General features: G+C 42.8%; 1 protein-coding gene across 2 annotated transcripts in view; it reads right to left on the reverse strand.

Annotated features, from left to right (window-relative positions):
- Nucleotides 1-338: 338 nt before the first annotated feature.
- The window catches only part of phf14 (PHD finger protein 14), a 78,480-nt gene continuing 62,595 nt past the window's right edge, over nucleotides 339-16,223 (reverse strand). For both annotated transcript variants that reach the window (XM_068575425.1, XM_068575424.1), the window contains exon 18: nucleotides 339-1,225. In XM_068575425.1, the coding sequence (XP_068431526.1) occupies nucleotides 1,115-1,225 (111 nt within the window). In that variant the 3' untranslated portion in view covers nucleotides 339-1,114. The remainder of the gene's footprint in view (nucleotides 1,226-16,223) is intronic.

Genomic DNA, 16,223 nt, shown 5'->3' on the forward strand with positions numbered 1-16,223 from the left:
ATGTTTACACAATAATTTTAGAGTAATTTTCTCAGAGACTTCTATACAACCAGAGGAGACTTTAATGGATAATTCCAGATTCACAGGATTGTCTGACAGCGCTTTGACCTGACTCTAGTCTCTGGTCAAAGCTAATGATTGGTTAGCTCATGAATGCTAATTGAGGACATTTGGGCTTAAACCTGCCAACTGGTTAGTAGCAATTATTACAGGCGGTAGTTTGAAGATGATATGCTTGTGAGCACTTGATGCATCAGAGACGGTCTGACCCGCAGACTACGAGCAGGTCAACCAGAGACAAAGCAGAAGAAAACAAACCTGCAGATGTCAACACAATCAACAATCAAACATGGACAATTTTATTACAAATCCAATGACAAAATAGATTGGTATGAAGCACTTAGAGACTGGAACTCAAAGATTAAAAACATGTCTTTTCAACACAACAGACTCAATACTTCACAGAACTGTAAATGAGTCAGAAAATAAGTTCATGTTTTATAAATGGGGGGACAAAGAAAATATGCATGAAATACAAAAATAAAATCCTCCAGTCAAATGTCGAGTGAAATGCGTGCGAAGGCGGTGAGAGGACGCTTCACTGCTGACGTGGGCGTGCTGGGCGGGGCTCTGTGCACCTCGCTCTGCTCGCCTTGTCTTGTAAACAGGACACTGAGGATACTCTGTGTGGACACACTGTCGGATCGTCATTAGTGTATGAAAATAGATTGCGTGAAAAGTGTCATGAACACGTCCGCTGACTGGGCGTCGCCGGCCGGACACAAGCCTCTGCTGTAGTGGGGTGTGTGTGTGTGTGTGTGTGATGCTTTCATGGTCAGAAATCTGAGCGATGTCTGACCGTCTGTCCACCTTAATTCATAAAAAGTACAAACTCTTTCCTTAAATCTAAAGATATCACAATTTTAAATAGTGTTTTTTTTTTTTCTAAAATACTCCTCTGCTGCTAAACTATGTGGAGTGGAAGCTACCTGCTGGCCAGCTAGAGACTTTGGGAGGCTAGTAGAAAGTTACGTGTGCTATAGTCTGGATCAAAACGCTAAGACTGGAGGTGAAGCCACAGAGCTGTGGTGTGTTCAGGGTCCGCTCGTCGGGTTCAGTTTGGAATCTCCTCCTGCTCTGCTGTTTCCTCTTTGACAGCGCCATCTTCCTCCAGCTGCTCCTGCTCCTCCCCATCCTCCCCCTCCTCCTCCTCTTCCTCTTCCTCCTGGAAACACAGGACACAACAAACCGTTACCTAACAGATGGAGCCTTTGAACGCATCGGACAGAAAGACTCCGGTCTCCATGTGGATGCATTGCTGTCCTAATAGAGAGCTGCAGGAATGAGTCCTGAAACCCAGAAATGAGTCAGCACTTTGCTCTTCTGGTTTCCTCATCTAAAGGTCAATGGGTTTTTGGTTTGATGGCTGAAATAAAGTCTGTACACAAGCTGAAGAGATGGCTTCCAAGAACATGAGATCTGTCAGTAAACACAACTTTGTTCCATCTTGGTGGTTGCAGGTGTCGTCATGCTGATCACCAGCCTTGAGCTTAGTGGTGAAGCTGCTGGAGCTACGTTAGCATGGAGCCCACACTGTCACTCACTGCACTCCATGAATAAATAAATAAATACGATCCCATTTTTGAAAACATGTAGTCTAATTCAGAGAGAAGCAGACAGAAGGGTCCATAAGTGGCGTTTAAGGGACATGTGTGGGGCGTTGAACTGATTCAGCAGTGAAAACCGGTTAAAAAGATGAAGCTAGACGCTAAAGCTACAAGAGAACCACCACATCACTGTTTCTGCTGAGCCGGGTCGGTCTTTATTTACTTCAGAAGTGCTAACGCTAGGTAACGATGTGCTGAACTACTTTTTACGTATAGTTTAGAAACATATTTCTCCTTTCATCCTCTCCGGGTAACGGTCATCACTATTACACAACGTTTAACGACGACTAGCTCCACTGAACCACGCTCGAGACGATCTGAGGCGATAGCACGAGAGTCTGTGAGCAGAGCTGTCGGCCCTGGTTGGAGCTGAGCGATGCTTTCCTGTGAATGGCCGGTCTGTGTTCAAGGAGGCGGGACTTAGCCAAGAGCCAATACCCCACCTCCAAATGTACATCCAGGGCCAACTTTCAGGACCATTTAAGTCTTTATGCAGAGCGCCAGGTCAGGAGGCAGGCGAGTGGCGAGATGGGCATGAAGCACATCTGACTCGCATGAAGGAGACGAGTTCATCAGTTTGCATAAATGTTAAGTAGTTCATTTTTAATAAACGTTATTATGGCTATAAAGACCTGTCCTTAGCATCTTCTAGCTAGCTTCTGTTTCACACTGAGGGTCAGCCTCATTGTTCGGCCGCGGTCGATGTTGTATGCTCTGTATATGTCTACTGATTTAAAAATGGATGACAGCATTAAGATGCAGCTTCTGATTCATTTCCACCCCAAGCAGGCTGATGGTGTTGGCTCCACTGTATTTCATAGATGAATTATTAACTAAATATTGTGTTGCCCACCTTCACCTGTGTCTTTCTGAAGTGCAAACCAGTGTGTTAACATTATTCCTTTATATTATTTGCTGGGCACTGAAGATAATTATGATTTTTTTTTTTTTTTTTACAAATGATGAATCATTTCCCAAATGTACACGTGCGTTTTACAGCTAACTAAAAGGGAAGTGACACGGGCAGAGCAGGAGTCGTAGTGGGCCAAGCGAGGAGTCAGCTGATTTAGTAAAACAGACAAAGTGAAAGTGACAGTGGGGAGAGCTGCAGCGGTGATTAAACGACTCTGACAGATACAATTATCCCCCTCCAGAGGTTAATAAACACATCTAGCCTCCAGAATGTGTGATCACCAGGTTAGGACCTGCAGCCCACGGACGCCTCATGAATCCACGCTCCTCCAGAGAGCCTGGAGGCCCTAATTCTCTGTCAATCACGAATGCTTTCACTCCACATGGATTCTTTGTGTGCGCACATAAATGCACACATTTCTGAAATATTGTAAACTTTTCCAGACATATTCATCCTGACACAATCTGGTGCAGGCCTACAGAAAATGTGATTACTTCAAAAGTACTTTCAGAAAACCAAGGCTAATCCCAAGACGCAGTTTTTAACTTTTCACAAAAGATTGTAAGCGGGACTTTCCCTGGCAGACTCCTTTAACCCCGTTAGACTCTTTGGCAAAGACTTTCTCAAGCGTTTGGATTCTTTGGGTTGTGATTTAATCTGGAAAATGATCTTTGCAACTTGATACTAATAGCCCCACGGCCCTGTCGGCGGTACTTTGAGATGAATGCTAACATCAGCATGCTAACACGCTCGACATGACGTGCTGATGTTTGACCGGTTTAACGTTTTACTTTGTTCACCATCTTCGTTTTAGCACGCTGACAAACCTTCGCTGGCAAAAACGGATGGGAAAAAATTCAAAAAGTTGACCTCATGATGTCACTGGATGTAAAGTCTTCACTCATGAAGCGCTATCACGGCGCACACATGTCTGCATCAAGACACCTCATGGTGGCGCTAGAGGAAATGTGAGAGCACCGAGGCGGTGGCTTTGTGCAGCTGGGAACACGATCCAACAGCTGGAGAAGATTATTACATTATTATTTCATTAAAGTCTGCAAACCTTTTACGTGCAAAGATTGGCACAGAAGGATGAATACCAAGCCTGACATTGGACACTTCCTTGTGTCCCACTTCATTTCCTTTTCACAACACTGGTCAGCATTGGCATCCTTCTGAACTACAGACAAAGAAATCCTTAATTTTAGCCAACGAGAGGACTGAGAGTGTGTCACGCTTTTGTCTGTTTACAGCCGCACATTGTATTTGGAGGATATGAACGAAAAGGACGACTACTCCTGTCATTCATTCCCACCGGACATCTTTTAATGTGATGAATGTGGACAATGTCCACTGACAACTGATGTTACTGACATACCCTCCATCCGTAGTGTCATTATATGACAACTTTGATCACGGTGATTGTCAGAGGATATATCACAGTCCCACAGCTTTCATGAGGATTGTTCTGAATATTTCTATATTGAAAGGTATACATGTCCCAATGCCTTCTCTAATGTTTCCTTCTGTGTTTGTTCAAGTTATTTGGCAAAAACAACATTTTACAAGATTATGTTCGAACACATGTGATAGTTGAACTTCTAGTTTTACTTTATTAAGTTCATGGTCTGCATCCAAAGAACGAGCCGCTGCCGTCGCTGCACACGTCTGCATGAATATGTTGGCAATCGCTATTTGTTTGCTGGAGGTGGCACAGATAGCCCAACCCTCATCCACAAGCACTCGAACATGAATTGTTAAAACATTTAAAAACCATTTAAATAGTTTTACCACTGTGCTTCCCAGCCTCTATGTCTCCCCCTTTCCTGCACTGTGGATGAAGTTCACTGAACATTGAAATAAGCATTCCTGACCAGTCTTTAGTAAATAAAATGCATTCTATCTCGTGAACTATTGTTTGATGATGCAGATTGAAAGTGAAATTGTCAAGGAAGATAAAGATGAGCCAGAAATAAATCAGCGTGTGGGATGTGCTTGTTAAGGCATGTGTAGAACCAGTAAATTAAAGGTTCAGGTTAATGCAAAGGACGGCTCGTATATTATCTTGTCACTAACAGGAACCTTGTCCGTGCCTCTGGAGCAGTCTCGCCCTGGAGAAAAATGTGCTACATTTTCCTGAACTCCGGATCCTTTCTGGTGCCGGTCCATAGGGCTGATATAAATCTAGCTGTGGGGTGACACCTCATGAACTCCGCCGTCGTATACACCCGTGCCATCCACCAAATCTCCCTGACAAGCCTGCCAATTTTCCAATTACCTGTGGCGCCATCCGTTATCGGGTGGAGGGGCAGTCGGCTCTTAAATGGAAAACAAGAGAGGGGAGGAGGGGCCAGCGCATGCTAACTATCTCATAAAGCCAGAGATGTGCCTCCCATGCCTCCCGCGCTGATGTAGTGTGCGTCCCTGGGGACCGGGCTGACACCGGCCGCCCGGCCTCTGGGGATTTCTCGTGTTCTTGATCCTCCCCACTCCAACCCTGCAGCCACCCGTCACACCTGTGTCTGCCTCAGGGAGTCGGCGCTCCACAGCTTCACTGTTGCTGGTATTATCCTGCTGTCTGTCTGCCTGCAGAGCCCCCCCCCCCCCCTTCTCCAGTCTGAGTGGGAGGGACACAGCCCCAAATCTTCATCAGTTTTTCGTGTTTCTTTGGATCTCAGTGAAATGCTGTGCTGGGAGTGATACTACAGCTTAAGATTGCCTTCCGTTAGGGCCCACTCCTCATTCATCTGCCTCTATAGTCAGGCTCATGGAGTGAGTCTACAGAAATTGCCTGTGCAACGTGCAATTTAGAGTGTCACAGAGATGGAGGGGACGAGCTGTTCGTCATATTTGAAATGCAGGCGTCACCTGGGGAGCATCTTCAGAGTTGTTTGGGGAGGGTGTAACTCCTGTTGGAGAGCACATACTGTGTCATAGGGTTATAATTCTGTAACTGAAATATCTATGCTGCAATTAAAAGATGATATAAACCTCTTTGACACCGGGAGCATTATTTAAAGCTGCATTCCCCGACTTCCTGGCCACTTTGGGGCATCAGAGAAAGCTGTAAACACAACGCGTTGTGACGTATCGCCTGATAAATGCAGGAAACTGTGTCAGCAAACGAATCCCTATTTGCACATCCAACAGACACACAGCAACATTAGGATTAATTTGGAGTCCTGCTGGTGTTAATTAAATTATCACAAGAACAGTCATATTGTTTATTCAGAGTAAGTGTTGTGCTTATTGGTGCATCTTTAACATTACAATGTAACTTCATTTACTCAATACCGTACATCCTTGTTGTTTACGTAGCTCTTCTTCTGCTGTTGCTGCTGCTATTGTTGCAACCTCTATCTGGTTTGCATGACACACTGTAAAACTTAAAGATTTGGACTAGCACTATACCGCACACTTCTGACTATGCTATTAGTAGCATAGCACTATACCGCACACTTCTGAGTATGCTATTAGTAACATAGCACTATACCGCACACTTCTGACTATGCTATTAGTAGCATAGCACTATACATCTAACTTGTGACAATGCTATTAGTAGCATAGCTCTATACCGCAAACTTCTGACAATGCTATTAGTAGCATAGCTCTATACAGCACACTTCAGACTACGCTACTAGTAGCATAGCTCTATATAGCTTACTTCTGACTATGCTACTAGTAGCATAGCACTATACAGCTCACTTCTGATTATGCTATTAGTAGCATAGCACTATACCGCACACTTCTGACTATGCTACTAGTAGCATAGCACTATATAGCTCAGTTCTGACTATGCTACTAGTAGCATAGCACTATACCGCACACTTCCGATTATGCTATTAGTAGCATAGCACTATACAGCACACTTCTGACTACGCTATTATTAGCATAGCACTATACAGCTCACTTCTGATTATGCTATTAGTAGCATAGCACTATACCGCACACTTCTGACTATGCTACTAGTAGCATAGCACTATATAGCACACTTCTGACTATGCTATTAGTAGCATAGCACTGTACAGCTCACTTCTAAATACGCTATTAGTAGGATAGCACTATACAGCACACTTCTGACTACGCTATTAGTAGCATAGCACTATACAGCACACTTCTGATTATGCTATTAGTAGCATAGCACTATACAGCACACTTCTGACTACGCTATTATTAGCATAGCACTATACAGCACACTTCTGATTATGCTATTAGTAGCATAGCACTATACAGCACACTTCTGACTATGCTATTAGTAGCATAGCACTATACCGCACACTTCTGACTACGCTATTAGTAGCATAGCACGATAAAGCACACTTCTGACTACGCTATTATTAGCATAGCACTATACCGAACACTTCTGACTATGCTATTAGTAGCATAGCACTATACAGCACACTTCTGACTATGCTATTAGTAGCATAGCACTATACCGCACACTTCTGACTACGCTATTAGTAGCATAGCACGATAAAGCACACTTCTGACTACGCTATTATTAGCATAGCACTATACAGCACACTTCTGATTATGCTATTAGTAGCATAGCACTATACAGCACACTTCTGACTATGCTATTAGTAGCATAGCACTATACCGCACACTTCTGACTACGCTATTAATAGCATAGCACTATACCGCACACTTCTGACAATACTATTAGTAGCATAGTATATACCGCACACTTCTGACTATGCTATTAGTAGCATAGCACTATACCGCACACTTCTGACTACGCTATTAGTAGCATAGCACGATAAAGCACACTTCTGACTACGCTATTATTAGCATAGCACTATACCGCACACTTCTGACAATGCTATTAGTAGCATAGCACTATACCGCACACTTCTGACTACGCTATTAGTAGCATAGCACGATAAAGCACACTTCTGACTACGCTATTATTAGCATAGCACTATACCGCACACTTCTGACTACGCTATTATTAGCATAGCACTATACCGCACACTTCTGACTATACTATTAGTAGCATAGCACTACACAGCTCACTTCTGACTATGCTATTAGTAGCATAGTATATACAGCACACTTCTGACTACGCTATTAGTAGCATAGCACTATACAGCTCACTTCTGACAAGCTCTGCAGTTCTTGTCAACCATGAGAGATGTTTAGTGTGTAGCACGTTTTTTTTTTATAGTAGTTGAGTGTTTAAAAGCAGACAATTGACACTGAATGTACAAAAGCATATGTTTTGTTTGTTTAGTCTGCAGGGAGCAAGTTCATGCATTTAAGATTCATAATTCACTACGAGGCATCACTGATTATGTCACAGTTGTGTCCGGTCCAGCCTAATCACTTTCTCATGTCAAATTGGCAAATTTATATAAACATATAGGTAATAACGATATGTTGTAAATATGTCTAATGTCTAAATCTTTCATGAAATATGTTGTTAATGTGCAATTATGAAGCATCTCCTTTTTCCGCATTGGTTGTGCTCTGACAAACTAAAAATACTCTGTAATGACTGGATTGACAATATGGTTAATGCTAAAATGATGAACAATAAGATTCACAATCCCTCCTTGTGACGTGTCTTTGAAACAAGCCGTGTGTATGTGACGACGGCGTAATCAATCCATCACATCCATCACATCAATGACACATCAAACATCCTGTTTTTAGACAATAGCATAGCTATAATTATCACGGCAAACCTAATATTATCTGCCGTTTGAAGATTTGCAGCAGGTTTTTTAAGCGCTGCTCCTCCACTGATCCAGAGAACGGGGACAGAGGTGGATTCCAGAGGTTGAGCTGCGTTTTGCATCAGCGGCCCTCGCTCCAGACGTTTGCTTTGTGTGAAGGGAGGAGGCAGATGCTCCTCCTCGCCCCACCACTCCTCCCTCCGACGGACCTGCAAGAGCTGATGGGCTCTGGCATTGTGGGATATCTCCATCCAGTCCCTCTGGGGAACGAGGGATAGGAGGAATGGGGAGGGGGGGGTTGTTTTCACCGCTTGCTTTCCATAGGCTGGTGAGGCCCCCTGGCACTAACATATACATATATGATAATGAAATGCCACATTTCTCATTCGAGTCGGGGGTGGCGTTTTTAAAGGGCAGGAGCAGAGCGTCGTTCAGACTCAGCCGTAGGGGCAACGAAGAGCAGTCCGTTGTTCAGCCTGCTCAGCCTCTCATATCCCGTTGCTCGCACCATCAACAATAACAGACACACACACACAGCCACCCACACAAACACACACACTATGCAATCAAGCTCATAAGCACAGATTACATTTTCGGCTGTAAAGGAATCATAATGTACAACACAGCGTGAGCTTTAATAAGCTTCGCCTTCCTTTATCAAACTTGCGCAGTCCTCAAACAAATTAGCAGTTAATTAGAGGGACTGATTCCCTTATCTTGTTTTCTGCTTTCATCCTATTTATTTATGAGTGCGTCTTACGCTGCACAACGTCTGTATGCAGAAGAGCTGCCGCAGCGTCCTCTCACCTTTGATGGATTCACTATCCTCAGAGAGATAACCGCACACTTCTGCACGTTTCCTGAGCCACGCGAGCGGAGAGGACAGTAGTCCCACTCGGTCCACGTGGCTCAAATGATCCATCACAGGGGGATTCAAACTTTGCCACGTTGCACATATTAATTAAACCCTAATGACTAATGCATTATTATAAATGCTCAAACATGATGAACATGAGCTTAAATGTTCATTGGTGAACAGACTCAGCAGTAACTAAGGAACGATGACGTAATCTGACCAACGTAATCTGGACTCAAGGTTCACTTCCTCATGGCAGCGCCATGCCACAATAACAACTTATTGTGGGGATATTCTTTTAGGTCATCTAATGTTTTTCAGACACTTCAGAATTCCCAAATGTCAACAATTATTAGGATCGAAAATAATTAGAAATAAAACAATTTAATAAGCAAGATAGCCTAAAGTAATATGATAATGTATTAACTCAACTATTTATTACTAAAAGTCATTTTCCCTTTATTTTCTTTTTTTTTTTCTTCCACTTAAGCAATGTTATAATTTTGAAATATTTTTGATTGCCAATTCTACTATAATTTAATAATTTATATAATAATTAGGATATTCCTGAATACATCATTATTTCTATAGTTTCGGGGCTCTCCTACAGTATATGCTGCTAAAATGAATGTCATTGGTCATTTTCTCTGCAATAAGTACGTTTTCTACTTCAGGAGGCGCCATGCTGTTTAATAAAAACTGCAATTACTAAAAGTAAAACTGGGAAACTATTGATAGACTATTGCCTGAATGATTTCCTGATCATGTTTCCATTTCCTCTCAACACCAAACTCATCACATGTATGTACGTCTCAGTGATGGAAACATCACATATTTACTGTCTGTCATCACTTTGTCCAGAGATTACGAGCTATACTGTAAACAATAATGAGGTAGTCAATCCCCGGATTACATCTGGAACTGTAATAACAATTCATACATTGTGATTTAGTTTTTACATGATTACAAGTTACTCTGATATCATGCCAATTAACATGAGCGATAGAAAGTATTAGGAAATGCTTCTCTAGTTTATTTCACAATCTGTTATTGAATTATCTTTCTATACATAAATCTGCTGTGTATATATATATATATATATATATATATATATATATATATATATATATATATATATATATATATATATATATATATAATTTCTCATACTGTCTCTTTTCATTGAAATTCTAAAGTCGTTGCACTGACTCTAATGTTGTACACTGTTAGATTGTTGGCTTGTACTGTCGCTGCTCCTCAGCACCACAAATAACCATTAACATATTAATACATTTTAACGAAGACAATACCACAGTGTGTGTGTGTGTGTGTGTGTGTGTGTGTGTGCACTGGCATCTTGTTGCCGTTCAGGAGATGGCACGCTGCAGCGGGTCATAAACAGCGCTTCATTAGCCGTTCCAGCAGTGCGTTACATCCCAGCACCTCTGCCCCAGCGCTCCTCCTGCACCCACAAACCAGTCACCAGAGAGCACAATTAAATTTCATGACTGCGCATATTTGCAATTCCCGTTTCATTTATTACAAAGGGCATTCTTTAATGTCCTTTCTCTCTCTCTCTCTCAAAGAAAGGTATTTCCATTTTAGTGAGGCATGACAGGCACGAGGTGGAGGTACCAGGCGGCGCCTAATTTAATCAGAGGTACAACATTCACAAGTAGGTTTTTCTTTTTTATCGCCTCGTCACAGAACTACAGATGCCTTACGGAGAGGATATACGGCCGGGAAAGAGAGAGCTGCTTCCTCTTTGTTTCCCTTCCAATTTCAAGCATTTAGAATAAAGCAGGGGATCATAAATAGGTCCGAGTGCTCGGGCACTGTGGGATAAGTGCTTGTGCATCTCTGCTTTATCTCTGAACAACGCTGGGAACACGAGCAAAGGAAAAATATGTCTCGTTAACTGTATTTCACATTTGCACAGAGCTATATAGGCAAAATATGGGCATTTATGAACTTCTGTAGTGTGAAGAAAGGTTAACACTGCCCCGCCCACTCCGATCACAAGGTCCAGGAACAGGAAGAGGATCCCTCCCCGGCTACATCCCTTTAACTAGAAACTATTTTACATTTAACCCGTTGAAAACTGTGGAACCAATTTTGCCTCTATACCTCCATTTCCCTGTTTGAGTTGTCATAGGAACCCCAAATTATTTCCAATACTTGTGTTTATTGTATGAATTTGATCAGCAAAGTCTTGGGAAAAAAAATGTATATCTGCAAAAAAATTACTTTTAAAAGATATTTTGACAATAACTATGAACATTCAGCATGATATGAGCCAGAGTCCCCAAAAAAGCCTCCTGGAGCGTCAATAAAACACCTTTATGGAAAGATTAGGACCTAAAGAATCAGAACCTGCAACAAAAATCACAATAAAACAAAGTCTTGGCCTGTGACCAACGAGCTTCAGAAAACTGCGTCATTGGGTTAAAAAATGACGTATTTTATGCCAAAAGATTGTTTGAATTGGGCATGCTGGGACTTAAAATTGGCGCGGGAGGATTTTCGCGCACATTTTCCAAAAGGTTAAAACAAATGATTTAAGTTGTATACTGACGGGAAACGCTGGATTAATCATGAACGTTGGAAGCGTGGGCGTTTTCCAACGCCACACAATGGTAACATGGCCGCCGTGCTTGAGTTGACTTGCTCACGTGCACGCACATGCGCTCATAGCAATGTTGATGCTGAGTCGATATATACGCAGCAGCTCTAGAAGCAACGACAAAAGAAACACAAACATCCTTTTGGGCTCATGATCAATACATTAAAAAGCTTTATCGGATAAAACAAGTGTGAAGCATTTTACCTTGCTACAAGGTGCTATTCTTCTTCAAATATTTACCTGCATGTGTTGATGTCTGATTATCATGTTTTTTATTCGTAGCTCTCTCTAACATTAACCGGCCAAGTGATGAACGACCTGCATGCTCTCATCTCCAGCCAATCTCTGACAAACACTCCGGTCTCTTCTGTGTCCTTATTATGAGCAAAGAGCCAATTACAACACACAGAACACTTACTTTACTTCCTCATTGTTCCTCACGTGTATATTGTGACCAACATGGCCGACAGCCGCAGAATAATTAACGTTAGTTCTGTGACACGGTTGGGCTCTTGTGTGGTCAGTGTGCTCTCTGCAGGCCGGCGCCTGTCCGTGCCCGAGGTCGTTGTAAGGAAAAGGAAAGTGTCTTATTGAGATGAATGCATGTTAACAAGGGAAGCATCAACATACAACGCTACCATTCTAGTCTCATGTCCATTAGTGTGACGCTCGTTACCCAACACAAGCGAAGGCCATAACTTACCCCTTCGTTCAGCTGTGGTGTGTTCACCAACACGTGTTACCTAAAGTTTATTTTGCATATGTATTGGAGGATGCAGCGTGCGTCATGCCCACGCAGCAGGAGCCGGGGACTTGTTGGAATGCCATCCTAACGAAGGGCGATAAAGAAAAACTGTGAGCCGCACTGTTTATGGCCATGAAATACTGAGGGGGTCCGAAAGCGGCCTCATGTAGGCTCACCGCTAAGAGGGTTGTTAGAATGAGCCGGGACCAGAGAAATGGACAGCCGGGCCGCTGGGGACCCCGGCAGCAATCACACACTCCTGTTTACTCCACAAATTGGCCCCTGAGAGGGCCACGGGCGTCTGTAGCGCCTAGTTAAAGTGATTGAGGTGACTCCTCGCCATTGATTTTCTCTTTGTCTTCGCCGTCCCACCCGGCCACCCTTGACCGTGTCCCGTGCTCCCTGCAGGCTAGTTTAGCTGCCCCCGGCTTGCCTTTAAATCACATTAAACTGTGGTTAAACTTTGGCCATGACTAAAAGACAACCGTCATTGATGAGGTTCTCATGCTCTAAGCACTTCATACGCCTGAGTCAAAGCCCCCGACCGCCGGGCTTATTGATCGTTGGGTCCTTACGGCATTAAGGTTCAACTGGACTACAGATAAGAGAACGTAGAGAGCAACACATTCAGATCGCTCTCCGGGATTTGTCTCCATTCCATAAATGCAGCAACGATACTGAGTAAAGCGATCAGACTGCTGATGAAAAGAACTCATTGAGAAAATAAAAAGCAGGCTGAACATTAGATGTTTGCAGTAACATAAGACACCCACTGGCGGAGGAGTTGGTGAAGGAAATGCATTCCCTCTGTCTCTCTCTAAACACCATACCATCTGATGAGTAATGACGCCTATTTTTCTTTCAATTTACTCAATATAGTAAAGGCAGCCAAGCGTGCCACTTCATTAAGTTAATTAGGCTAACTTAATTACAGTCTTTCACAGGTCAAGCCACGGAGCTTCTGATTGATGGCGCAGCATGTAAAGGTAATCTTCCTTTAAATCGAGAATGACATGGAAACGAACATCAGCTGCTAAAAAACATCCAAATCGACAAACACTAGTGAAAACAGGAAAAGAGGCAAAGACTATCCTTAACCACATAACTGCCACGTACACATAGACAGAGCTGCATATACCTGGAGGTCACAACAGAACTTCAAATACAAAGCCATCGCTGTGGAGGAGTGGGCCTGTGGCTGTGGAGGAAGGGAAGAAAATGAAACTTTTACGGACAGTAATTCCAACAGTTGCAATCCTTTTGATGACAACAAGTCTGAGTGCAGCTAAAGTAGTGCATCCCACACAAGTTCACAGTTGAGTACTTTAAACACTGCCTGGGCAACTTTAAGAGCTTTTGGCATTTCAAACCTTTTATCCAAATCTTCTGGTCTGATTCACCGTGGAGCCCAGCATGCCGGGCGGCGCTGCAAGGGTGTAAATAAAGCCTTAAACAAGCGCCAAGTGGCACGGAAACAGGCTTAAATTAAAGGCCATCCGTATATTAAGGCGACGCTGTCACTTTACTCCTAAAATCAATTTAGCGAGGGCCTGCAGCGACAGCGGGAGGGATGTGGCCTTGGCCAGAGCGGAGTTTATCTAAGCCGAGCAGGCCGAGAGAAACACAGCGACTATAATGAACTCAAGCCTGTCTAATAAACAACGTCCGCAATGGCACCAACAAGCAGCTCCTGCAGTCGCCTGCAACACTGTAAACCAGCAGCTCCTCTGTAATTACTGCTGCTGTACAAACATCTCAACAATACGAGCACAGCACAGGGACAAATCATCAGCAGGACGACATTTTGTTACTCACCGAGTCCCACACAGAGGAACAGCAGACGAAAGCAAACGCTCTTGTGTCTTATTGTTTTCTTAAGCAGGAAATGTAATAGTATCGTATCATCTTTGTACATCAGAATGTGTGGCAGCATTTGGGATGTGCCAGATTTTAATAACACGGTTTTAGAACTTTGATGCGACTAAACCTGAGATTTGTCCAATGATTCAAACAGACTTTGTGTTCACTGATGGCTGCTTCTCAATCAGGGTTTTGTGTAACCGGCTTCAGAACGGTTGTGTCATCTTTTCCCATAGCTAGCAAACTACGGAGCCACATCCATGATAAACGGTGACAGAAAAAAATAGCGGAGCATAAACAATACGAACTCTACTTAAACAGCAAGACTTAGAATCTGACATCGCTTACAATGTAAAGCATTGATACTTGTGAGTTTTACAATACTAAACGGCACAATAAAAACATCTGTGGCTAAATAGTTTTGAGCTTTGATACGCCAATTTGCAGCTTTACATGCTGCTGTGTTTTCAGTAAAAGATTACTTTGAGGGGTGAATACATTTCATAATATATCTTAATGTGGTTTAAAATGACTAAAAGTAAAAATCCACTCCACTATAGGTGGCTTTCACACTGCGCTCGCTAGCTAGCAAGCCATTAGAAATAATGGGTTTCAGAACGTAGCGCTCTGTGAAAGGCCCTGTGGAGCTTTTATACAATTATTCAAAACAATCCAGGAACAAAAGTGTACGTTGTAGACACACATTATGAATCTACATTTACTATCAAATATTATAAAACATGTTTATGCTGTCAGCAAATATTTAATTCTGAAAAAATCTGTACTGTGTCATACATTTTAAAATAAGGTATGCTATCCTACCAATTAACATATGAGACAGTGTGAGTCTCATAATAGCCTCTGATGTTGGTCAAGAAAGGCATTTACTGGGATTTATCTAGTATGTAAAGCAATGACGGGGAACGACCTCACATTACAGTGCACGCTATGCCTTCCAGCTGTGAAAACGCACGAGAAGTGTGAGCACCGTACTTAAAGTCGTTAGCCCACATCTCAATGCACACAGCGTAAATGATGTTGCAACCAGAAGCCCAGGTGTAGTTTCACTCACAGCAATTTATCTTTTGTACTTAACAAAACTCACCAGCGTATATTCACACTCTGAAGTCCGCCGCCACCTTTTGAAATGTAAAACACACCAATTGAAACTGGAACACATCCATAGATAACCCTCCCAACCCGGACTACATTAATCTGAGGACCACCTGGCACAACCTTTCCATCTACATCCAACAGCTCAGTAACTTTTCTCAAAGCTACGGATTGGCCAGATGTTCAAGGCTAGTATCCAGGAGTTGATCTTCTTCCTCAAGCTTTCTTGTCTCGTTATTCTTTGCAGGCTAAGGCTTAGGTAATACGTATATCATCAGAAATCAGGCCATATCATTTATAGTATGGCACAAATCCTTTTCATATCTCTTATTCGTCATATTTTTAGCCATGGTAGTGGCTTTAGGCATGGCAATATCGGTCAGAAACATCTCAATAAAAGTGCCAGTCAGGTTCGTGCAGACATTCACGGCGACTAGACGACCGATGAGTGATCCTGTAACCTTTCCTCTAGCCGCCAGCACGTCAAAGCTTTTACTTAATCAGTGAAGCCTCTACTGGATTGATCGACACAAACGTCTGGGCAGACATACGGTTCCCATGGGGTGACTTTACTGATCCATTCAGCCTCCCCGCGAAATGTCTCCACAGCTGTTGGATTGTCATGGTATTTGATACAGACGTTCATGTTCCTCTCAGGATGAATTGCAATAACTTTGATGATCCTCTGACGTTTGTAACGACATCATCAGGTCAAAGTCTCAAAGTGGGCAATATGGTGGACCTTGACCAAACACTCAAACTAATAGC

This window comes from Clinocottus analis, unplaced genomic scaffold, assembly GCF_023055335.1.
Source record: "Clinocottus analis isolate CAN_PGR_092001 unplaced genomic scaffold, fCliAna1.0.p SCAF_14, whole genome shotgun sequence".
Taxonomy (NCBI): domain Eukaryota; kingdom Metazoa; phylum Chordata; class Actinopteri; order Perciformes; family Cottidae; genus Clinocottus; species Clinocottus analis.